Source organism: Bufo gargarizans, chromosome 1 (assembly GCF_014858855.1).
Source record: "Bufo gargarizans isolate SCDJY-AF-19 chromosome 1, ASM1485885v1, whole genome shotgun sequence".
Lineage (NCBI taxonomy): Eukaryota > Metazoa > Chordata > Amphibia > Anura > Bufonidae > Bufo > Bufo gargarizans.
The window spans coordinates 579731779-579759009 of record NC_058080.1 but is presented as its reverse complement, the minus strand read 5'-3'; the positions used below and the strand labels follow the sequence as shown (position 1 = coordinate 579759009).

General features: G+C 42.5%; 1 protein-coding gene across 1 annotated transcript in view; it reads left to right on the top strand.

Moving 5' to 3' along the window:
* The window catches only part of CUX2 (cut like homeobox 2), a 478876-nt gene that overhangs the window by 178153 nt on the left and 273492 nt on the right, over positions 1-27231 (top strand). Inside the window, 2 exon segments of the mRNA XM_044275790.1 lie at positions 14041-14151; positions 17868-17915. Coding sequence (XP_044131725.1) covers positions 14041-14151; positions 17868-17915 — 159 coding nt within the window.

Genomic DNA, 27231 nt, shown 5'->3' with positions numbered 1-27231 from the left:
GCTGCAAAGCAAAACATTTTTTTGCTTTATTACTCCAGGATTTGAGATGTCCAACAAAAGACATAGATTTGTGGTGCTTCAAAGGTTACAGAGACGACAGCCGTAACCATCAGTCAGATGACTGTAAAAATCTTCAAGCGCTTAGCTGTTAAATAAAGCACAGTGATTTCTTGTCTTGCAAGAAAAGAGATATTGCAAGGAAATTCTCTTTAAAAGAAAGGCTTTCTCAGGCTCAGGTCTTCAGGAGAACTATCCTTCATGACTGAGGGATAGTACTTTACAATGCTTAGAGGGAATAAACAGCTTTTAATGAAGTTGCATTGCCACATAATGGGTATCATAAAATTGGCTTCATAGTATGGGATCCCTGGATGGTTCTTAATATCGACTGAGTCGGAATATGTTTTGATAGAGCTGTAGAGGCAGCGGTGAAGAATACAAAGTCACCTTAAATTAAGGGATTGAAATAACTGGCAAATACAAAGAGCCGCACTTGGTGCAAAAGGAGCTTGCCTTTGGGGTGGTCTGTCAGACCTGGTTTGCAGGTAGCATTTTATCCTGAAGAACACAGGGTTTCATTGCAGCAAAACAGATGTTCATCTTGTCTCTCTATCGGCTGTTTGATGAGAAATTTATTGCTCTTCTGCTGGGATGAAGCTCCACTGCTGTGGGAGTCTATTAGCCAGACCAGCTTCTGGAAAGGAGCCAGAAAAGCAATGTTTTGATGAAAGCTCCTGTTCTGTGGGCGCCACTAATAATGCATTGGCTAGACTCTTCTTATTGGACCATTGATTGCCCCTGATTTGATTTATTGATCAATACCCCTCAGATTTGGCGTCTGAGAAGCTGAACTAATCTTTAACCGCTGTGAAACATCTCTGGCTGGTGGAGAATTAGAACTGATAAGGAATGTATGAAAAGAATCTGAGCTTATCTTAATCACACAGTGCGTCTGCTCTGTCTTCAGCGGGGAGAGTATCACCAGGCAGAACAGAACAGATCTATACATTGATGGAATTCAAAGCCTCCAGCATCGATTACCATTATAACAAACAGTGGTGCACGGAATGGCTAATTATTTTTAGACAAAGATTCTGTGCTCTCAGCAGCAATTTTGCTGATGCTGTCAATGTGTCAGATGTCTGCTGTTGATTGCAATTAGATGCAAAACAAAAAATATAAAACCATCTGCATCCACGCTATTATTTTAAACCTTTACAGAGACGCGTTTTTTTTTCATCTTTGCATCTCACAGCTTCTTCAAGTTCAAATATCTTTCTCCTTCAGACTACTTTATTTTGTGACATTCAGTCAATCCATCAATCACTCATTCCTCGCTGTCCTTGATTCTGTTGAACAGTTATTAACAGGATATTTTTTCTGCTTTCTGCAGTGATTTCTGTGCCTGTGGGCAATAACTGGCCTTCATGTAGGATTTTGTTGGGCACCAGTAAACCGCTTTCTCTTGGGGCTGTCACGGACGTACCAAGACATACGGATGTCCCGGTGACAGTGAGTGGCAGGAGATCTGTGAGACTGGCAACACGTGGTTTGATCTTTTCGATCAATAGATGTCTGTGTTGTTTCTGCTAATGGCCACACCCCTTGCCTCCAGGTGTTGCTTATGTGGTCATTTAACCTTCCTCATTTATAGTTGCTTCTCCCACTATGCTGTAACGGTTTATAGCTTCTGTGCCTGTGGATTGTTTGTGGTTGAATCTCGGCTAAGTTCCCGGTGCTTCCATAGCCTCTTTAAAGTTAAGTCTTTCCTTTCCCTTTTGTATTTTGTTTGGGTTGTGTGTAGCTTTTCCCTATTGTTTGTATTAGGCCTCAAGGAGTCTCCTGTTTGTCCTGATCTTTTGGAGGAACAGGTAGTCTCGTCCCTGCCATTAGTACCAGGGTCATATAGGACTAGATAGAACTCTAGGTATTCCTGTGTATGAACCCAACTACCTCTGGGTCTGTTCATACTGATATTCAGTCAGGATTTTGGTTAGTGTTTTCACTAGGAGGTGTCCTTCTTCCTTCCCTAGTTCTCAGGCCTTATTCCCTGTTTCCACCTTCCCTCCTATGCTCTGTGTGGTGTTTCCCTCCCACACCGAACATGTGACATGGGCTTACAGAAGCCCTGTTGTGTTTGATAACTTGATAAAGCACTCCACATGCTGTAACTCATAAACTAAACTTTAATAAAATTCAGTTTTTTATCGGAAAAATGTGCTGTGGACATTTATTTTTTCATGGATTGAACTTGCAAGTTCTCAGTACTCTGAGACATGGACACAGACATAAAAACCCATGAGAACATAGTCAGCTCTTGTTTTTGGTATTTGTGTTTGTAGGAACTTTGCACACACAGCTTGTTAGTCAAAGTGGTCCATTGTGTTTCCTAGTTCTAGTGAGGGGCCTACCCTCTAGGGAAACTGGTTCCCAGTAGCTTGAGAGCCACATGTGGCTCATGGCCTAAACCTGTGTGGCTCACCACAGGAGTCCTGAGTTGTGACCATATATACTGCCAACTGACAGACATTATTGTAGACATATCCTAGTCACTGAGAGGTGCCAATTTAGATAGCATAAAATTTGTGTCAAATTTGAGACTGAGACATTACACAAATTATCAATTGTTTTGAGATTATTCTTTTTTTAATTTTTATACCTTTACTATGTCTCTTGTCCATTTTTAAGTTCTATTTTGACATGAATACACATGTAATATTGATGGTCAAAAACAACCATTTTTTTTTATTTCTCAACTACAATTGATGATTTGCTTATAGAGTATAAACCATTTTATTTTGCTACAACTATTACACATATTTCTCTTGATAAAACATTCTTATATATAGTTTGGTATGGCTTTTGAACTGTTTAGATAATAGTTTTAATATGTTCATAAATGGTCATTAACTTTTCACACAACTTTGCATAAATACATGCGATTACAAGAAACTTTGTAATATCAGTGAGAAATGTCTAGTTCTCATGTTATCAGCTGTTTACCTATCCCCCTGCTTCATCTTGCTAATTTATTTTCTCTTTAAAAAATGCTTTGAACTCGTACAAGAAGAGAGGACCATATTACACATGTTAATGCAATGTCTATGGGGCGGAGTAAGCAGGAGCTGAGGGGATAAGCACAGCAGGAGAAACTGCTGCTGCTAAATAGGAAGCTTATATCTCAGCACAAGTGCTTTGTTCGTGGCCATACAGGTCAGTCCTTGTTTATAATGTCTTCCATGATCCTCTATGGGGAGAAGTAATCAGGAGCTGAGGGGATAGGCACAGCAAGAGAAACTGCTGCTGCTAAATAGGAAGTTAATATCTCAGCACAAGCACAGACCAGCAGCAGCCGTCAATTGGTGAGATGGGACAGCCCCTTTAGTGATGATCAATATAAAATAATAGCAAGCATCAATAATGTCATATAGCCTGCATTATCTTAAAGGGCAAGACAGCCTGATAAAGAGAATGTTCACCTTTAAAGGGAATGTGTCATCAAAAAATGAGCTAACTCACATTTTATGTTAAACAGATTAGTTGTTTCTACAATTTTTGGTGATTTTAGTTTTACTATTTCACACACACACACACACACACACACATGTGTATATATATATATATATATATATATATATTACCCAAAACTGCTGTTTTCAGACTGGACACTCAGCTCAGGTAATTTTTCAGTAGTCATCGCATTATCATGACAGGCAGGATTACAATGACAGCTATCACCTTTGTATAGATAACACAAGATTCACCATTCACAATAAGTGATATAACAGCTTATCTTTTCCTTCCTGACCTCTGCACAGATCCTAGAGGTAGGTCCTGAGGTTGCTTTGGAAAACTTGAGACGGTAGAGAGTAAAATGAACCCAGTAATCGCATGCCTATGTTGAGGAAAACCTGCTGCAGTCTGCAAGAAAACTGCAACTTGTGAACACATTTATTTCCCATCTAGTCAAATCTGTAAAGCAACAGTCTAAACAGTACAATTTTAATTTCATGGGGTGACCTAACTGGAGTCTACACCTCAATGCACATGAGGATTTGTGGTTGCTGTTCATTCTCCGTCCCCTTGCAACATGACAGAGGTTGAACAAGTCACCGGCCCTAAGGTCACATTGGGTAAATCCATTTGCCAAGTTTAAGATTCAGTTTTGATGAATTTAAAAGGATAATAGACAAATCAATTTTCCAATTGTATTCTATTGACTGGCAAATCTGGTGAACTGGCCAGTCAATCGTAACAATTGCTTCTCCGTTTTAGCTTAATATTATTGGCAATTATCTTTCTACACAAACTCCCTTTAAAGCAGGCATATCCAAACTGCGGCCCTCCAGCTGTTGCAAAACTACAGCTCCCAGCATGCCCTAATAGCTGTAATCTATCCAGGCATGCTGGGAGTTGTAGTTTTGCAACAGCTGGAGGGCCGCAGTTTGGACATGCCTGCTTTAAAGGGTCTTGCTGGCAAACAGCCCATATCCCTCCAATATATAGAAAAGCTTTAGGCAAGGCCCGTCCCAATCGTTTTGCTTCTTTTTAAAAAAAAATAGCTGTACATATTTTCCAATAACAATCATTCAATTCACATTGGTCTTACTTGTCAAGTATACCGTATCCCATTAGTGTCTCTGTAGAATGTGTTCATTAACAAAGACGGATAATCATATATGGAACTGGTAACAGCATGTATTATTTCCTGCATTCTGCTTGTGCCAATTGTTTGATATAAGAACCGACTTGTCTCTGTTCTGTCCCTGGGGTCATCTTACATTAGTAGTCTAATGCAGCCAATTATATCTGGAATATTGGTCCTTGTTTTAGCCTCCTTACAACAGGCATCATGATCCTGAGAGCGATACAAAGTGGATGCACGTGATCTGCTTTGATCTTCACCACTAATTGCTAATGTCCCAATTAGGTTACATTAAACTGCAGACAGATGTGTGAGGCCGTTGTATGCTGCCTAATGGTCGGCCATAACAATACACTACTGTCTTGCCCTACAGTTCTCTGGAACCACACAGACACCCTCCAGAAAAGCCTTTCAGCGATCCACAGTCTGGACTGTAATTGAATATGTGGTTAAATAGCGTGATCAAGCGAAACGGGTTTTCAGTAAATTTCCATTGTTTCTGTTTTGGGTCTTCAAAAGTGTTACTTATATTTTTTTATTTTTCCGGTTACCAAGATAATAGTTTCGATATTCACACAGGGAATGTATTTCAGGATAGAATGAGTCTGTAGCAAAGATATAAATAGCTAAATTCAGAACATGCAGTGGCTGAAAAGGCCAGCACCCCAAAGCTGCAGGGTCGTCTGACTTCAGCTAACGGCCTTTATCATGTAGAGAAAGTTAATACAAGGCACTTACTAATGTATTGTGATTGTCCATATTGCTTCCTTTGTTGGTTTGATTCATTTTCCCATCATATTATACACTGCTCGTTTCCAGGTGACCAGTGGTGACCAGGACAGGAGCTGCTTTATATATGTGCGCTGCCACAGTCCCGGCCACCAGAGAGGCTGGCACTTTCCCTATAGTGTGCAACTAGGACCACCACTGCTGGATTGCCGGGTGGTCGTAACCATTGAAATGAGCAGTGTATAATGTAATGGAAAAATTAATACAGCCAGCAAAGGAGGCAATATGGACAATCACAATACATTAGTAAGTGCCTTGTATTAACTTTCTCTATATAATAAATGCCATTTGCTGAAGTGACACAACTCCTTTAATAGATAAGGAAATACATGTTTGAAGATCCAATTCTTTCCCCTAGTTGCTTATCACAAAACTGGGGCTTCAGTTCACCTCAAGCCCCCTTTGGACTGCTGTCTCCAAGGCAAACACTGCAGCTGCCAGCATTAGCTGTAAAATCTGCTTTGCAGACCACCATCGAGAGGGCTGAAGGCCAGCTGAAACCCCACTTTTGTGGGAAGCAACCTGAAAGAAAACATAGATCTTTCCTTATTTAGTGCAAAAGCTTAAGTCTTACTGGTAAATGGGGGCAGGTGATGGCAGCAGTGCGGGAGGAGCCCCTTATTGCTGCAGCTACCTATGTTTTCTTCAGTGTTTGTATACTTATATGTTATTGAAAGGCATCTAAAGTGAGCTAAACCTCATGTTATGTCAGACAAGCGTTTTCACTGCATTGCTGTGGAGTGGCTCAGAGACAGGGCGCGGGCTCAGCTGCAGAATAACTATATCTCGTATCTGGCCACTTTTAGCACTATTTACTGGTATGTAAGTTTATTGTGCACTGTTCATCTGAATATTGTAGCCCAGATTTACTAATGCTATAGATTAGATTAAACAGGCTTTCTAGACCTGCACCAGATTTATCACAGATAGCGAGACGTTGAGGATAGCGAGTGCGGTATGCTGCCCTGAACGCTTGTGAATATGAACTTTAATACATCAGCTGAGTGCACAAGCAAGGGAATGCACGGAGAAGCGGGCGAGCATGGATTTACTCTACCAATGTAAGGATTTTATATATACTCTATGTTGTAGGCGTTCCTTGCACAAAATGACACCAATAAAGGGTGGATTGAAGATATGTTTACAAGTGTCAATGCAGCTAATTGAATTGGTTGCGATTAGCCGCGTGGTGGAACTCAGCTTTTTGTTCTGATTGTAAGCGGCACATTTTGTGAACTGATTTTATTGACTATCGTCACGATAAGTCATCGATATCTGATTGGCGGAAGTCGAATATCCCGCACCCCCGTCAATCAGCTGGGGGTCAAGTAGCTCCAGAGCTGGAACTACACAACGCCGTCCATTGTGTAGTGGACAGAGCTGGTTATTCCAGAGCTGCTTCTATTCACCCCCATTCAAGCAGCGTTGCAGGAACTAGCTTTGACCATTATACAATAAACGGAACTGTAAAATACTAGCGATGACTTCTGGAACCAGAGCTGTAAACTCCTCTAAACCAAAAATACAAGATAGAATGCATGGTTACTGAACGCTCCTACAGTATTTTCTAGGTATTGAGCCAAACTGTATAGGCAATCTCTTATTGTTGTCTTTTGGTGGTGTTTGTGGGTTTATAGTCTTTTTAGCAAAAGGTTATGGACATGGTGTTTGTTTGTTTTTTTTTAGCATTTTTCTCCTTTGCTTCTCTATAGGTCTTGAAAAATGCCAGAAAAAAATATATTATAAATGAAACAAAAAAAGCCACCAAAAATACTTGTAAAAAACACTATGAAAATTGCCTAAACAAATATGAGCATGAAGGAGGCCTAGAACTTGGTTAGAAATAGATCAGTTTGCCCAATCTAGTATCATGGGATATTTTTCTAGCATCCATGGTGGCACGAATTGTACAGCCCTGGTATAGCAGGAACCGACATATCTGAAATGCCAATTGACAGACATTTCTGCATTGATAGACAACTCTTCATTACTCTTGAATGCAAAACATCTCAGCAGTTAATTAAGGAGATTGCTTTCATTGAATTATCTCTGGCCCCAGGTATTGGGAAAAATGTCTTGTTGTAATACACTGCCTGTCCCAAAAAAAAAAGTCGCCACCAAAAAAAAGGTCACACACTCTAATATTTTGTTGGATTGCCTTTAGCTTTGATTACGGCATGCATTCGCTGTGCATCCAGTGTTGCATTAATTTTTCAGTGTTGCATTGTTGCATACATTTTTCACCAAGATCTTGCATTGATGATGGTAGAGTCTGACTGCTGCACAAAGCCTTCTCCAGCACATCCCAAAGAATCTCAATGGGGTTGTCTGGACTCTGTGGTGGCCAATCCATGTGTGAAAATGATGTCTCATGCTCCCTGAACCACTCTTTCACAATTTGAGCCCGACGAATCCTGGCATTGTCATCTTGAAATATGCCCGTGCGATCAGGGAAGAATAAAATCCATTGATGGAATAACCTGGTCATTCAGTATGTTCAGGTAGTCAGCTGACCTCATTCTTGGAGCACATACTGTTGCTGAACCTAGACCTGACCAACTGTAGCAACCCCAGATCATGGCACTGCCCCAAACAGGCTTGTACAGTAGGCAGTAGGCATGATGGGTGCATCACTTCATCTGCCTCTCTTCTTACCCTGATGTGCCCATCACTCTGGAACAGGGTAAATCTGGAGTCTAATCTTTATGCTCCCTAGCAAATTGAAGCCTTTTTTTCTGGTTTGTCTCACTGATTAGTGGTTTTCTTACGGCTAAACACCTGTTCAGTCCCAATCCCTTGAGTTCCCTTCGCATTGTGCGTGTAAATGCTCTTACCTTCACTATTAAACATAGCCCTGAGTTTTACTGTTGTTTTTCTTCGATTTGATTTCACCAAACGTTTAAGTGATCGCCGATCACTATCATTCAGGATTTTTTCCCGGCCGCATTTCTTCCTCGAATACGATGGTTCCCCACTATAATTCCAGTTTTTAATAATTCGTTGGACAGTTCTTAACCCAATTTTCTGCAATCTCCTTAGATGTTTTCTCTGCTTGATGCATGCCAATGATTTGACCCTTCTCAAACAGACTAACATCTTTTCCACGACCACGAGATGTGTCTTTCGACATGGTTGTTTAAGAAATGAGAAGCAACTCATTGCACCAGTTGGGGTTAAATAACTTGTTGCCAGCTGAAAGATAATCGCCCATGCAGTAATTATCCAATAGGAGGCTCATAACTATTTGCTTTGTTAAATCCAGGTGGCGACTTTTTATTTGGACAGACAGTTTATACAAAGCCTGGAATTTATATTATTCCCATATTTGCCAAATGTTTATATTTTCAGTTCTGTGTGAAGTGGGCCATATTGTTGCTATGATATTACCAGTAAATACAGTTTTGGGTAAACAGTTCCAGATCTGGACCTTGTACAAATGGTAATATTATAATTAGGTTTGGTCAGGGTCCTACCTGTGGTATCCTTTAGGGCACAACCACAACTTCAATACCGTTCTTGACCACAGCTGCCCACCCCCCGAATGGGTCATGAATGCACCAAGTAGTCGTACCCTTACTGTTGCTGATGAGGCTCTCTTAGTCCCCACCCTTAGGGCTCATTCACACGACCATAATGGCTCCGTGCCCGTGCTGTGGACCGCGAATAGCAGTTCGCAATGCACAGGCACCGGCCGTGTGAATCCTGTATTGCAGTGCTGACCCATTGACTTGAATGACTAAGGAAGCTGTCCGAAACACGTAGGCGTTGTCTTAATCTTTTTGCAATGGCTTGTTATGTATGGATTTTCTTGAATAAAGCCATGATTTATGGACTTTGAGATGCTGGACTGTCTTCTGCTTCAGCCTTGAATAGGGCTGTTGGAAATGAACACATAGTAATTTGATTTCCCATAAGCCATCTTTTCTCCAATTCAAGTAGTACTCCTTTTACTAATCATTCTTGGTACTGCATTCTAGCCATTTCCTTTAATGTCCACCTCTGAACTCTTTTCAGCTCAAAACTATAAAATATTCAGTGTAATTATATAGCCGTAAAATATATAGCCATAAAAATAGCAGAAAGGTACAACTTCCCCACAGAAAAGTACAGGCATCGGCTGTGTGCACCGTATAACAGATGCGGACCCTTTCACGCATTTCGGTCCGTGCCTCCGAACGTCAAAAAAATATAACGTTAATACATGTTCTTTTTGGTGCAGATATTAAAGGCAATGTGTAACCAAGATAAATTGTCATATTGCCTTCAGTTCCCCCACTGTCAGTGCTCAAAGCTGCACGGAAATACATTGTCTGGACTGTGGTGCATGTGCACAGGAGTCCTCTCCATTAGTGCTCATGCACACAATTTGTGGTCCCCAATACACAGGCACTGTCTGTGTGGCTGGTGCAGATGAATGTAGGCCCATTCAACTTGTATGGGTCTGTGATCCGTCCGCACCATTGCGGAGGCACAGACTGAAATGCAATGGAAGCACTTCGTAGTGCTTCCGTTGCCTTCTGCTCCGCACTGTATCATCCAGATTGTGGACGCATTCAAGTGAAAAGGTCCACATTCGCAATACGGTGCGCACATGGCCGGTGCCTGTATTCTGCGTTGCACTTGCCAACAACGGCCATGTGCATTAGCCCTTATGTTAGTGCGATGCAGCAGTCTGGTGTGTGTATTTCAGCTTGGAGTACTGACAGCAGGAGAACATGGGGCAGTGAAAAAAAAAAAAAAAATGTGATCTGGATGCCTTATCTGCAGTACTACTCATGTAGTACTTCACCTAACCTAATAGATTGTGCTCCCTTTTTTATTTATTTTTATCTGATCATTTTTATTGTAATTTATAGCTTAATAAGGAACAATAAAGTACAATTAGTACAGCCAGTACAAGTAGTGTCATCATATGACCACAGTGCACACATATTGGAATGTCAATTACAATCATTGTGAGCAATTGCAAATGTAATTAAAGCACTTATTTCTGGCTTCCCCTCCCATACTCCTACCCAAACCATAAGTATAACCCACCTTTCCATATCCAAGCCATCCCCCCCTCCCCACACTCCAGCATTGGCAGACCTGTTGGTAATTATCTAGAAAGACCATTCCCCAACCAAAGACTCCATAGCTTATCAAACTTATGAGGGCACCCACGCTTCAAGAATACTGCTTTCTCATACATCAGCATAGTATTAACTTTATTTCAAAATTTCTCCACCCTTGGGTGGCACGATTGAGTCCAATGAAGAGCAATTAGCTTCCTGGCTACATACAATAAACTCCCTATTGCAATCCTGCCCACCCCATCTACACCCACCTCAGCCATATATCCCAAAATGCATACTTTAGGCTCACGAGGAACCCGTATTGAGAAGACTCTCTGAATTATTTCCAATATACTCGTCCAAAACTCATCCAAACTTGGGCATTGCCACGACATATGTAGTAAGTCTGCTGGATCCATATGACATCTTGGGCATTTAGCATCTGCTCTGACACCGATACATTTTAAAAACATTGGGGTTTTGTAACCCCTGTGTATGATAAACAGCTGTGATAATTTCCCACTTTCGTTTAGGGACAATTTCAGTACTGCCTCTGAAAATGTCCTCCCATTGTTCAGTCATTATCTCTCCTACATCCATCATTCTGGATAGTGGGTGTGATTCCAGAAATGTATCTAGAAGATTTGGTATATTGTGGATATTATACCCTTTTTGTCAGCTCCCGAGATAATAAAATGCAAAGTGCCATCTCTCGAGACCCCGACACTACCAGTTTTAGTTCCAAAAGTAGATTTTATTAAAGAATAACAAAAGGTACGGTTACACAACCGAAAGCAATATTGCAGAATTGCACCTCACGCAGGAGGCGGCTAATGATAAGCGTATGGTTTTATGCATGTAGTATCCAGCAACCAGGGATTGGTGAGCAAGAGAACAGAAAAATAATTATAATAATAACAATAAAATCAATAGATTCACAAACAACAGGTAACAAAAACATGGCATCCTGTTAAAAGTAAGGCTTTTGGGAATTCTTAGCCACATGGAGGGGGCAGATGTTGCAGGCAGAGTGTACCCTAGGGATCTCGGAGTATACAGTACATTATAGGGGGGTCAAGAACCTCTAACCAACTTTATAATGACAAGTAGGGTATCCTATGAGAAGCGTGGGATCGCCATTTGGCCCTTTGTGTCACGGCCTTTGCTGTGTGCGCCGTGACAGTTTTGCCACGCTTGCAGTTGCCCTGGCCAACGTGTTGCTGTTATGGCATGTGGTGGCAGTGTCTCGGCTTTTGCTGTGTGTGCCGTGACGTGGTTGCCACGCATGCTGTTGCCGGTGGCATCGTGTTGCGTGTTGGCTGGTGTGTGCACTTCTCCTTTAAGTTGTAGCCTCCCCCTGTCTGGTGCTGTAAGGGTTCCCTCCCTGATTGGGTGTGGTCACTTGGGTTTTATCTCCTGTGGCTTCCTGGCTGGAGGCAGTTGTACTTCAGCTGTCGTTGGTGCTGGAGCTCTGCTCCAGTCCAAGGTGCTCTATCTGCCCAGTCCTTGAGGGCCACCTTGTAGGACATCGATGTCATCTGCGATGTCATTCCTTTGTCTCACTTGTATCCTCTATGTACCCAACCTCACTTGTATGTTTGGTGTGGGTTTATGTTCAGGGTTAGTTGTACGTCTTGTTTGTTATTACATGTCTGGGATGTTGTTGGTGTTTGTCCCTGCATGTGTGTTGTGTTGTCCCTCCGGAAGGGGGTTGGTTTCCCAGAGGGGTGAACCATAACTCTGTATGCAGTGCTGCCTGGGGCTGCCGTGCACCTAGCTGTATGGGGCCCAGGCAGTATCAGGAGTGCTGGATACCTGTGTGTGGTGTTGTTTGTACGGTGTCCTATTTGGTGTGTGGGCACCTATACTTATGCACAGGTTCCAGTCGTGGTGGCTGCAGAAGGTAAGTATGTTTCTGGTGTTCTTACCTGCCGACTCTGTTGCGCTATATCGTCTTTTCCTTTCCCCGCTGGTAGGCCATTTGAGACTCCAGTTCATTTGTGTCTGGGAAGAACAGGTCGTCTCTCCCCTGCTCCTTTGTGAGGGATTATCAGGGCGACTCAGGCCCAAAGGTATCCTGGTATGAGCAGTCCTACCATCCAGGTCCACTCATACTGTGAGGAGTTAGGGTGAGGATTAGGGGCGCTTTAGGAAGTGACCTGCTCCCTGATTCCGGCGTCCTGGCCAAGCTGCTACAGTTATCCTTTTGACATTGTACGGTGGGGGGTTCCCCCACTCCCTACCATGACACTATGTGAATGCGTGCTTCGAGCAGAAAGTGTTGGGACAATTTAAATGGGGTGTATTTTAAGCTTACGTGCTTATCTCCAAGGAGACAAACCGATGGGGTCTTATGGAAATTGGTGCCTAAAACATCTGACAAGACTGCGCAAAAACTCCCGACCAAAACGAGCTTGCTGCAGGGCGTGCCCACCATATATGGTACATTTATCCAATAGCGCTGCAGCCCACTACCAGTTTTAGACATAGAGTTGTATGCGTGCCTTATTTGCAAGTATTGATAGAACTTCCTTCTTAGTATGTCATGCCGCGGCTCCTACTGTCTTGCGGGTCCTCCCCGTCCTCCTCTCCCGCACCATGTTGGAAGGGAAGCTCCCGTTCAGGTCTAGGCGTTGGTTTACCCTTCCTGGATGATGGCATCTCGATCCCCACTGAATGCTTATGGATGCTTATGTGTTTTGTAATGCCAAAACTGGTAGTGGATAAAAAGAACCAGTAGCATTGCATTAGTCCTTCCTTCATATTTCTCCTCTAAGACCCATTCCTGGCTTTGGCTAAAGGTAAAAACTGCAAAAACGGCACTAAACAGCCCTGTGTGAACCTGCTGTAAAAGTCGTAACCATCAGTTGGTCCTGGCACCTTAATTGCACTTGTCTCGCAGTCTCTGTGCGGTTGGCACAGTCTGACCATTTTGCTCTCGGACAGTTTATAGAAATATCCCTATCCTATTTGTGAGAGGCTGATCAAAGTGATCTGGGCAGGGCTCTTGGAAGCTATCCTGGTATCTAAGAGCATTACTTGCACTTACAGTGAACTGCTTATGATTTAATCTACAGTGCTCCGAGGTCAGTCTGCTGTATGTGGGCACGTTCATTTTCCCATATTGTGCCGAAATTAAAAAGCCATATATATGTTTAACTGCCTTATTTATGAACACTTAAGCATAAGTAAGTCTAGCCTGGATCCATTCCCTCCTGTTGATATATATTAGCTGGCAGCAAAGCTTCCTTTACATTAAATCCCTGAGAACACGTTATTGCATCCCGCAATGCTTCAGAAAAGTTACTGGTGAACTAAGGCCCTTGAAACCCTTTGAAAGAAACTTTACTGAGGGATATTGATTATAGCTGCTTCTCATTATTTAAAAGCTGTCCTGATTTTGCATTGAATACATACTTTTCTTCCTTAAATAATTCATGCTTTGTAGTCGATATTGCGGCTGTGTCTACGAATTGGAAGCTTGCGAACATGGACATGATGTGGGTTATGTATGATATAAAAAAACAAAAAAACTTTCCTTTCTTGTTGCAGAAAGAACTGAACTCCCTCGCATCGGAGCTGGCTGCGCGGCAGGAAGAGAGCGAGCATTCCCACAAGCGTCTTATTGAACTCAGCCGGGAGTTCAAGAAGAATGTCCCGGAGGTATGGTACATTATACTACGAGTCTCGCTTAACCTACTGACTGCACATACAATTTGTTTGGAGGTTCAAAAACGGGAACTACCTTTTTGGTTCAAGTTAAAATAGTCCTGGGGTAGAATATGCATCTTTACATTGGCTGCTACAATTTCAGAATTTGAGATCCTATAAAGTGTCATGTTGCTTATTACTGTGTATTGCATTTGTATCATGTTATGGCTGCTTATGAAAGCGTAATAGATAAAGATGGGGATCAAGGAGGTCACTTACGTTCAGAAATACGCCCATATTAGCCGTATTTCTGGCAGAGATTGCGGCGCAAAGGTTATCACGTCAGGTCTAAAAAAGGGGGCTTGAGCGGAGAAGCTGTCTTAAATTTAGACCGCCGCTGGATACGCGGAAGGTATGTAGAGGTTGGCGCCTCTAAATAACTTCAGTGGATCCACCTCCAGTACAGAGATTTATTAAGACTGGCGTCTAAAACGCTGGTTTTCATAAATGACCCCCAAGTCTTTGGGCACAACATGTTCACACTGAAGTCATTTTTCGCATTTTGACATTCAAGAAAAATGATAAGTTGTAATATGACCTCCTGTGTGTGCGGATATGTCTGGTACATGAGGAAAATGCCATCTATGATTAAAGTTTAAGACATCGGACATCTTTATTCCAAGCTCTTCTTAATGAATCCTAGGAACCATAGATCTGAATGTCGACCTTCATAACGGTATCGATACACATTAAAGGGGTTGTCTTATCTGTGACATTTACGGTATATCCACAGGTGCGGGTCTCACCTCAGGGACCCACTTCTGGGGCCCCATTGAGCACAGTCAGAAATGAGGGTTGAATATGCGGCTCTCCTAATGTACTTCATTAGTGTTTTTGAGATAGGGGTGGGTCTCAGAGGTTGATATGGGGGTATGCAGTAAATATCCTAGAAGGAATTCCTGCTTAAAGAAAACTGATCCAATCCTAAAGATTTTGTATTGGCCAGTCATGTTAGGTGTATGGAGGTTACTTCATATCAACATGTGATCCATTGTTCCTCACAAGAGGTAAACTGCTTGTAGAAGTGTCTGACAGAGGAATGTTTCCCTTTCCCTATTAAGGGATGTTCACACAGCAGTTTTTACAGCAGAATTTTGTCGCTAACAGCCACACACCGAAATTTCGTCAAAAACCTGCCAACGGCCGCATCCTTTCTGCTTCCCATGCTGGGGTTCGTGGAGCAGCTTCATGATCCTCAGCGCTGCCTCCCATGGAAATGGATGGGAGGCAAATTTTTTTGCTGTCAGCGCCAAAATTCCACTGAAAAAGCCGTCTTTTGAACATCCTCTTAAAATAAACATGCACGCTCAGGTGAACAAAGCATGCATATATGGTGGAGTCAGGAGACAGAGCTATCAGCAAAACACACATTTAGTCAATAATAATTTAATGTATATCTGTAATATCATAAGCATGAACTTCCACTGGGAAACCATTATGGAGGAAAACATAAATAAGATTGCAGGTTGGACCCAAAGAACAACTAAGAGGACCATGGCATACAGATTTAAACAGAAGTACTGACATTAAAGAGGACTTGTCACCCTAAATGCAATCGGAAGACAGTATATGGTATAGAGCAGGAGGAGCTGAGCAGATTGATCTATAGTTTTATGGGAAAAGGTTAAAAAAAAACTTGTAATTTATACATTTGAAGGGTCTGTCCCATTAAAACAACTTATCCCCTATCCACAGGTTAGGGGAGAATTGTCTGACTGGCTTCTGTCCTCGCTGATCACTACAACAGGGACCTGTACTACCCCATTTGAATGGAGCGGCAGACACGCATGTATGCTGCCACTATGTTCAACTGTACAAGTCTATGGGGCTGCTGGAGATAGCCAACTGCTTGTACTCTGCTCATTGAAGATATAAGACAGTCTGCAGGCTTAAAGAAAATATCGTACAATGAGATGCAGTGCAATGGTATAGAGCAGGAGGAGCTGAGCAGATTCATCCGATATGTTGGAAAAGATTCAGTAAAACTTGTAATTTATTCATTTAAATCTCTTCTCTTACTGAGCTCAGTTGCGCACAGGGAGGTCCTATCAGTGATAATTATCAGGCCTCCCGCACAGCAAACTACAGATGTGGTCCATGTGGATCCTGTACTTTTCACTGGCCCCAATGTAGAAATGCATACTCTTGTCTGCAAAACAGACAACAGGACATGTTTTAGGATTAGCAGCACAGCCGCTTGGATGCGGACTGCACATGGATGACTTCTGTGTGCTGTACGCATTTTTGAGGCCCTATAGAAATGAATTGGTCCGCATTCGATCTGCAAAAAATGTGGATCAGATCCGGACCGAATATTTACGTTCGTGTGCATGGCGCCTAAGTGTGTATACCTAGCTAGCAGTCAGTCACTGATAAGATGGCCCCCCATATACAACTGAGGTTTATCTACAGAATAGAGGATAACTGTCTGATCAGCGGGGGTTCTGGCTCTCCCTCCTCTGCCCATGCCCCCATCATGTTGATTGCGTGTTCACATCATCCTGCCTGGCCCTGCCAATCACAATGTTGAGGGCATTGCCAGAGGAGGGAGAACGGAGCCTCTCGGAGTAGAGGCCACACCCCCATTGCTCCTAGCGGTTCATTTGCATAGAATAAAAGTTAATTTTCCACAAAAATGGAGGCAGATAGAAAAAAGAGACAAAGACTGTCAGCGTCAGCTGATATTAGCACACGTCTAAAGTCAGCCAGTTTAATAATGATGTTTCTGATGGCCGAAGTCTTTAAGGATGTTAAAGACATTAGTGCAGTGATGTGCCATTTTTGCAAAACTTGACCACCGAGGCCAATGATTGGCTGCAGTTGTCTTGTGAGCAAGAACGGGTCCGTCTCTTCCAGTCCAGAATGCACCACAGGGAGCAAGTGTTGAGAAAATCCAAATTTCTGGAGAAATTTGATTCGCCACAATGCCAAATTTCTTTGAGCTTTTTAGTAACCAATCAATTTTTTCTGAAGTTAAAAAAAACCTCAACCATTTGCATGCGAAGAGGCTGTCGCGGCCATCTTGATTGCAGTAATCGCACAAAATCCTGCATGGAGTGACGTGTAACGTGAACACGCCACCCCGCTGTGATGTCATCAGTGAATTCCCTGCACGAAATTTTGTGCGATGAATTCAATCAAGCTGGCTGTGACGGCCTCTCTGCGATCAAATGGATAAGGTATGTACCACTTGGAACCGAACCCGAGTTCTGTATCAAGGTTTTTTACAGTAATAATTAAATCACAATGTTATTACACAAAGTCTCGCGAAACTTCGCGGAGTAATAACTTTGGCTCATCGGAGCCAATACATTCTAATACCGTATGGAGCTGGAGCTCCGTACAGTATTAAAATGAAGTTTTATGCGAATTGACTTCGGATGAAGCATCCAAAGTCAATTCGCTCATCCCTAGTTATTTAACTTTTTTTTTTACTCGTTGTTGCCTGCCATTAGTTTTGTCATTAGGCCGTACAACTCCTTTGACTACAGAGGAAAAATGGAACATATTGAGGACAGTGCCCACTTTATCTGTAAATGTGGTATTGGCGGCTGGAAAGCTATATAGTAAATTCACCAGCAAGATGGCTTGTGGTGAAATGTACTCTGCTCATATCTTAAAGTGTAGTCTAGTTTACTCTTATAGAAACGTCTTTATTTTGTTTTTAGGAAATTCGAGAAGTTGTGGCTCCAGTTTTGAAGAGCTTTCAAGCTGAGGTAAGAATACACTGAGCTTTGTTTTCTTTATATCAGTAATACAACCAGTTAATATAATCATTTATGCAAATTATTACTGCTAAACCTTTAGGAGTGGGGATCTTCACTGCCCTGATGCTGTCTGATCAGCACGGATGGTGTCAGAGCAGTGAAGAAGACTGTCCCTTGAGCATTGAATGCCATCGACCACCCTTGGCTACACACAGCAAACTTGGCATATTGGACGGCAGAACTACCAGCCCATATAATGTGGAAACAGTGGGGTCCCCCACTTTGGATAGGCCCTCAATGTGATATCTTGGAAAACAGATTTAATGAAATGCCTCATGGTAGAATTTTCAGCGCAAGTTTATAGTAAGTTTTATTTCATTCATGAAGCTAATATAGTCATGATGATTTTACTTCTGATTATTTTCTTTAGGGCTGTGCCATTAAATTGAGTAAAAAAAAAAAAATGTAATAAAAAGTTTGATACATCATGGTTTTGATTGGTGGGGGTCTGAGTGCTGACACCTCCACCGATAGAGGAGTGCTCCCATTGAGATGTATGAGAGGCAGAAAGGACGCGGCAGGTTTTCGGTGGAATTTCTGCTTGGCTGTCTGTAAAAGCCATCGCGTGAACATCCCCTAATACAGAACATTAGAAAGGCCAGTAGGAGGTGTGATGGACAATGCACATCATTGGCTTTGTGTCAAAAGTTTGTAAATTTATACCTGATGATATCAAGCTCTCGGGACTGCTCAAACAAATACATGTGTATGTGCAATTGTGTTGGATGTTTAACACTGCAGTAATGGAGTCTAAAACTGAATACGAGTCCTCTTTACACAGTTATATGACTGCTGGACCAGCATAGCTATAAAATGCAATAAATCAAACAAATAAATCAAAATGGTTAATGTAATAAAATAATGTTTTACATCAATCTTTTAAGATATTTTAAAACGCTGATTGAAACTAAGGAATTTACCAAGATCTAAATAGCCTTCTAGGTGTCAGATAGAATTATCTGGATTGAAAGAAGCAGAGTAGAACATGCTGTATTCTCAGCATGACACTAATAGAAGTCCTTGGATATGTGGAGCCATTAGCACACAGATCCCAGTGTTTGCGCTGACACACAAGCTCACCAAGTCGCCCCTTTTCCTTTTACCCGGATTGTCAAAATAAAGAAGTGTGTATTTTTCCTGGCATTGAAGAAAAGAACATTCTGCATCTGTATAATTGACAGAATAAATGAAGTCTGCTTGAAATGGACAAACTTTGAATATCCTTGCATAGAAAAACCAGAGCAAGACGCGAGCCCAGCTAATTACAAAAGTTGCTTTACAAAAGATAATTCAAAGCAATAATTTAGCAAACATAATCAAATAGCACAGATGGGAATTTTGATGAATGGTTTGCAACAGGCAATTAGCAGCTCTAGCAGTTACATATCATTAACCCCCAGAGCACAAAAATTATTTTCTCATTATTAGCTGAAAAGGTAAAATTAAGCTGACTAGACTGTAAAGGAAAAAAGTACAATTAATTACCTCTATATATTATAATCATTATTTTAAAAATACTTTTTTTTCTAGTCTGATACAAGGCTGAAAACATCACAATTACAGGTTTTGTTATGTTAATTCACAGACTGAAAATGCCCAGAAGAAATATAAAAAGGGTCGTTTTCCCAGTGTGAATATGTTGCTTTTTATTTGCTTGATAATTGCATAATGCCATTAAATATGCTCCTTTAATAGTTCTAAAGACGTTTTCCAAAACTTTTTAACTGATGACCTATCCTCTGGATTGGTCATCAGTATCTGATTGGTGGGGGTCTGACACCTGGGACCCCCACCAATCAGTTGTTTAAGAAGGCACCGGTGCTCCTGTGAGTGCTGCGGCCTTCTCGCAGCTTACCAAGCACAGCACTGTACATTGTAATTTGGCTGTGCTTGGTATTGCAGCTCAGGTACATTCACTTGAATGGGACTGAGCTGTGCCTAGGCCACGTGACCAATGAATGTGTCATCACTGGCCGAGGGAAAGCTGTGAGAAGGCTGGGGTGCTCACAGGAGTGGTGGGTCTTTCTCCAACAGCTGATTGGCAGGGTAGGTCAGGTATCAGACCCCCACTGATCAGATACTGATGACCTATCAAGAGGATCGGTAGATCAATCAATGAACAAGCAAAATGCCTCAATCATCATTTGTGAGCAGCAGATCGTGCTGTGTAAATATCTATCTGCTGCCAGAAACAATTAATCTGTATAAAGACGAGTGATTACACTAGCGATTGCTGACCCCGTACAGTGGAGATGATGTACTATAAATGCAGCTTTCTCCTCCACTGATGAGCAGACAGTTGTCGGGAAGGAAAGATTCATGGCATGCTGAACTTAAGATCTTTATTGGTACTGGGCATTGCTTAAAGGGGTTGTCCGAGTTATGTAAAAACAATAGAGCACTGTACATCTGATGGTGAGCAATATACACGTAAGCTGAGCAAGTTTTAGGCAAAAAATTATATTTACTTGTTTCCCTAGTTCTGTTCTGGCCCCTTTGTTGACATGCAGTTGCAGAGCTGTGGGGGCGTGTAACAACAAACTCTGAGGTTTTCCTCATGAATATTTGTGGGTGTCAACAAAGACTGACTTCCTCTCCCCTACTCTGCAAAGGGAGTGAATAAAAAAATTACTGCCCTGTCTGCAGTCTGACTGCGGGGATACTCATGTTGTACGTGTGGGACTAAAAGTCCCAGCTGTATAGTACAGTGACATTGCTGATACACACAGGATCTTCCCCCTACCTGTCCTTGTGCAGTGCTCTGCAGACACTTCCTCACAGCCAGCAGAAGAGTACAGAAGAAAGAAACCCTGGAGCTGCTCAGTAACTGAGGCAGAGCCTCCAGCCCTGAGTCTGTGCAGCTGATGGTAGAACGGGTTAACCTGTGCTGAAGAATCCAGTGGGAGGAGACACAGGGCAGACAGCTCAGTCAGTAGATCGGCAGTGCAGGGGGCGTGGCTTGTCACTTCAATCAGCACAGCCCACAGTGACGTCCAGTGCACAGAGCCAGACCCGCTCCCTCAAGATTGTGCACCGAACGTCATCAGAGCACGGAAAGAAGCTGACATCGCAGGTCATGTGACACTCAGCTAACTAGGAGAACAGAGCCACTGGAGATGAAGTAAGTAAGTTGAAAATACCTTACATTTGCTCAGTTAGAAACATACAAAGAACAAAATAATAACTTGGATAACCACTTTAAAAATGGAAAATGCTGTTTGATCAAGAGCAAGAAAAAAATCTAAAAACCAGTGGAGCAGTGTGTAATGATTGGAACTCCCAGGTCAGGGCAGGCAGAGTACATGATATTCAGAAAACGGCCTGAGGGCAGGCAGCAAAGGGTCAATACAGAGATCAGACACAGGTCAGGTAAGGCTGCAGAGTTGGTAAATAGGTTGACAACAGAGACTGCACACCTTCACAGGAACCTAGCAAGCTATGGAACCTATAAGTGAAGCAGCATCCAACAGGGGAAGATATTTTAAGTACCCCAGGGTTGCCACTGGCTTCAAGAGCATGCTCATACGCCTTACGGGCAGCGTAGGCGGGGACTTGCTGGCAAACAGGCTGCAGCCAGCATCAGTCTGGCCCGCGGGAGGACTGGAGGATATTTTAGTGGGCCTACTGACATTGCAGTCTGTTCTTCTGCTGGTGCTCCTGTGAGCTCTGCGTCCCCTTCATCCATGTGTATATGGCTGTATATGTGATTTTTTACTTAAACAGGACAAGATGCACAGCCATCATATGGAGGAGCCATTGTGTCTGTGTAAACAAACAAAAAACGGGGTACATGACTTACAAGAACTCAGGAGCTTCTTTTACTGTGATGATTGGTGGGAAACTTGGAATTCAGACCCCAATGATTCAGTATTAATGGCCTACAATATTGATGTAGGGCAGTGCACAATACAATGCGGTGCAATGTTCATGTGAGCTAAGTGTATTTGAAAAGCCCAAAAGCAGACAATAGTAAGCCATGCCTCAAGCTCGGCCCAATCCCGCCTAGTTCCCTTAGTGCCCATACATGATAATTATCTTACAGGGACTCAATGTGCAGGGATTGTTGTGTAGCTGGAGCAACTCCCTGGGAAGTCAGTGGCTTCCATATAGGCGCTCAACCCCAATCCACACTAGGGTCAATTTTGTTGGAATTTTAGAGTGTGGGATAGGGCTGAAACGATTACTCGATTGAATCGAGTAATTAAACACAAAAAAATCCTTGCTGCAAATTTTTTGCATTGAGGATTCGCTTGAGTCATGTGACCACGGAGCGGGAGTAAAGTGTTTGCTATTACTCACCGCTCCGTGGTGACCCGCCGGCCGTGCTGCACTTTCTTCCTGACACATCGTCAGGTCATAGTGCACGTAAGCATGCACTATGACCCAACGCTTTGTGACGTCAGGACGACAGTGCAGCGCGCAAAGAAGAAGATGGAGGAGCTGTGGAGCGGCACCCCTACAGGAAAGTTAAGTACTGTCGCTGGGGACATGGCTAGGAGGGGGAGATGGTGGCACTGGGGGGCAAGCTGGGGGCAGCTGGTGGCACTGGGGACAGTTGGTGGCACTGGGGGGCAAGCTGGTGGCACTGGGGGGAGCCTGATGGCACTAGGGGGGTAGCTGATGGCACTAGGGGGGCAGCTGATGGCACTAAGGGGGCAGCTGATGGCACTGGGGTGGGGAGGAGCTGAAGGCACTGGGGGATAGTGGAGCTGCTGGCACTGGGGGTACTGATGCACTTGGGCTGATCGCATGGGGGGGAACAAAAGGTGTTGGGGACTGATGGCATGGGTCTGATAAGTTTTTATAAAGGAAAACAGTCTATTAATTTATTTTTTCTTATTAGATTACTCGATTAATCGTAAAAAAATAATCGATAGATTACACGATTTCTAAAATAATCGTTTACTGCAGCCCTAGTGTGGGAGTAAATCTACACAAACACGGGAAGAACATACAAACTTCATGCAGATGTTGTCCCTGGTCGGATTCGAAACCAGGACCCCAGCGTTACAAGCCACCAGTACCAATCTATTCTTATCTATTTAACTTTCTGAAATATTCGTCTGTTGGTTTCTTAGCCCATCAGCCATGTCTTTCTCCATGGCAGTGTTCCTGCTTCCAATTAGTACTGTGTGAATAAATAACAGGCTGCAACATTACTCCTCACACAGTATCTGTACCAAAGGGATGTACAGCGCCCCCTGGCAAGGTAACCACAACATTACACTGAAACCTCAGTTTACTCGGACACTCGGGCTGTAGGCTCAAACACCATTGTTAGTACCGATACATGTTGTTATAAAAATGTAATAATGCAAAAAAAAAAAGAAGAGTAAACAGGTACCTGGGGAAGTGGTTATTAGTTTAATGTGTTAAAAAAATGATTCGCTAGAGTGTTCCTTTAATCAGTTTAATTTACAATATCGTAAAATCTAAATAAATTCTCATAGTACATATGGCAGCAATGTCATTTTGTTAGGAAAATCTATTAATATTTGTCTTCACCTAACCTGCACCCTTTGTGCTTTTCATATGACCCCCACTACTGGTCTGAATATGATGATGTAGTAAAAAGGAGGGAATATAGGACTTCTGTGGTTAGAGGAAACTTATTGATTGATTGACTGGCAGCCATTAGTCTTCGCTAAGTCCCCTATTGTTCATTGGAAGTTTCAAGCTGGAGTGAGTAATGGAGCTGGCAGAACACATTCCCATTAGACAGCATCTCTACTTAATACCTCTAATAGTTAGAGGAAGCTGTTTCCAAAGTGCACTTCTTGTGCCTATACGCTGAAGTAACATTGTCACAAGTCAAGAAATGTATATTCCTTTCTAATTTGTGTCAAATTAATGTTGCTTAGTATATCAGACTCTGGAAGTATAATCTATGAGATCAAGTGAGTGATTGATCTATCTCAGTACCTAAAACCTCAATAAATATAAATGGGCTTTCAAAAAGGATTAACTACTTAAACTACTAGATGCATTAAAGACTAAAGTGCGTGTCTGCTTATATGACTTGGTTTAAAACATCAGAGGTTATAGAATGAAACATAGATGGGTGCAGGGGCGTAGCTAAAGGCTCATGGGCCCTGGTGCAAGAGTCCAGCTTGGGCCCCCCTTCCATCAGTGCTCTGTGGTCAGGGGTAGGTAAGCACGTAGCCTTCATGCTGCCTGAGGCAAATATTGAACCGGTCTTGACCTAACCTCTTACCTCCAGCCAGAGGTGTAACTTGACCAGCATGCACCTTCTATAATACTGGTGTCTTCTTTTGCGGCACAAGGGTCTTTGGGCCCCCTCAGGCTCCTGGGCCCGGTAGCGACTGCTACGCCGCTGGATGGGTGTATAGGTAGTTTTTAGAGTTAGAGGGGTTTTCTGGCTGCACACAAAAAAAATAACACCAGTATTCAACCTTACTGCATTATATGTATGCAGATGATGAAGTTTTGAGTGCATTTTGACTTCTCCAGCATAATTGTGATCTGTGACCCACACCCTGTGTTTAAGACTCACGTGGAGTGTCTATAGCTTCAGGTCTCTGTCTCTCCTTCCCCTCCCAGCTTAATTGTCACAGACAGGGATGAGTGAATCGAGCTTTAGATCCAAGATCCAAAGTCGATTCGCTCCAAACTTCGTTTTAATGCTGTACGGAGATCCGTCTCCGTACAGCAGTAAAGTGTATGGGCTCTGGCGAGGAAAATTCGTTTGCGGTGTGGACAGTATTGCAGATTGCAGACCTATTCCAAGTAATAGGTCCACATCCACAAACGGCGGGGACAACGCTGGTATCCGTGGATTGCGGACCACTCTTTGCAGTCCACAGCACGGGCACGGGCCACACACATTCTTGTGGATGGACTTCTAATGGCATACAAGAAAATGGGCTGCAGAGTGTCCTAGAAACCACATATGCTCTATTCTCATACATATGTCTTTCCCATTAATTGCGGTGCACTCACTGACGGACAAGGGCAGCGTTTTCATCAGGATATCAGTCATTGAGAGGTGTTACAAAGGTAAATGGAGCCCTGCAGTGTTGGCAGATTACTGCCTGGATGATCAGAAGAGAGGCCCCAGAAATGGAGTACAAGAGGCAAACAAAAAGAAGTTGTATTTGAAGCATGTACAGACGTGGACAAAATTGTTGGTACCCTTTGGTCAATGAAAGAAAAAGTCACAATGGTCACAGAAATAACTTTAATCTGACAAAAGTAATAATAAATTAAAATTCTATAAATGTTAACCAATGAAAGTCAGACATTGTTTTTCAACCATGCTTCAACAGAATTATGTAAAAAAATAAACTCATGAAACAGGCATGGACAAAAATGATGGTACCCCTAACTTAATATTTTGTTGCGCAACCTTTTGAGGCAATCACTGCAATCAAACGCTTCCTGTAACTGTCAATGAGACATCTGCACCTCTCAGCAGGTATTTTGGCCCACTCCTCATGAGCAAACTGCTCCAGTTGTGTCCGGTTTGAAGGGTGCCTTTTCCAGACTGCATGTTTCAGCTCCTTCCAAAGATGCTCAATAGGATTGAGGTCAGGGCTCATAGAAGGCCACTTTAGAATAGTCCAATTTTTTCCTCTTAGCCATTCTTGGGTGTTTTTAGCGGTGTGTTTTGGGTCATTGTCCTGTTGCAAGACCCATGACCTGCGACTGAGACCAAGCTTTCTGACACTGGCTAGTACATTTCTCTCTAGAATTCCTTGATAGTCTTGAGATTTCATTGTACCCTGCACAGATTCAAGACACCCTGTGCCAGACGCAGCAAAGCAGCCCCAGAACATAACAGAGCCTCCTCCATGTTTCACAGTAGGGACAGTGTTCTTTTCTTGATATGCTTCATTTTTTCGTCTGTGAACATACAGCTGATGTGCCTTGGCAAAAACTTCGATTTTTGTCTCATCTGTCCACAGGACATTCTCCCAGAAGCTTTGTGGCTTGTCAACATGTAGTTTGGCATATTCCAGTCTTGCTTTTTTATGATTCGTTTTCAACAATGGTGTCCTCCTTGGTCGTCTCCCATGTAGTCCACTTTGGCTCAAACAACGACGGATGGTGCGATCTGACACTGATGTTCCTTGAGCATGAAGTTCACCTTGAATCTCTTTAGAAGTCTTTCTAGGCTCTTTTGTTACCATTCGGATTATCCGTCTCTTAGATTTGTCATCAATTTTCCTCCTGCGGCCACGTCCAGGGAGGTTGGCTACAGTCCCATGGATCTTAAACTTATGAATAATATGTGCAACTGTACTCACAGGAACATCTAGTTGCTTGGAGATGGTCTTATAGCCTTTACCTTTAACATGCTTGTCTATAATTTTCTTTCTGATCTCTTGAGACAGCTCTTTCCTTTGCTTCCTCTGGTCCATGTCGAGTGTGGTACACACCATATCACCAAACAACACAGTGATTACCTGGAGCCATATATATAGGCCCAATGGCTGATTACAAGGTTGTAGACACCTGTGATGCTAATTAGTGGACACACCTTGAATTAACATGTCCCTTTGGTCACATTATGTTCTGTGTTTTCTAGGGGTACCATCATTTTTGTCCATGCCTGTTTCATGAGTTTATTTTTTTACATAATTCTGTTGAAGCATGGTTGAAAAACAATGTCTGACTTTCATTGGTTAACATTTATAGAATTTTAATTTATTATTACTTTTGTCAGATTAAAGTTATTTCTGTGACCATTGTGACTTTTTCTTTCATTGACCAAAGGGTACCAACAATTTTGTCCACGTCTGTATGTGCATTTTCTTTCTAACAAATGAAAATCTCATTATATTAAGTGGGGGAGATTTATCAAGTCTGGCGTTCCCATACGCCAGTCTTGATCCCCTGTGCACTGGAGTGAAAGGGACTAATTTATTAAGCGTCAGATGCCTCTTAATAAATTAGACGCATCTCTGGCACTTCATGTGCCAGACACCCAAGTCTATACCCGCCAGCAGCCAGCTAACATAGACTTGAGCTGTAATTTACCTCAGTTTATGTATAAGTTTTAGTAAAACCAGCAGGCCACTGTAGGCTCTGCTTTCCCATCCCTTTTCTCAACACTTTTCTAAGCTCAAAAAGTCGCTAATTATAGTGTCTGACATAATTTGCGACTTTTTTAATGCCACAATAGTGACATAAAAAGCTTAATAAATGTCCTCAGTGTTTTTTCCTTTCTACCCTTGTAACTTCCAAACAAGAACCAATATCGCATTTTCACCATCATTTTCATGTTCAGCAACCATGATTAGTT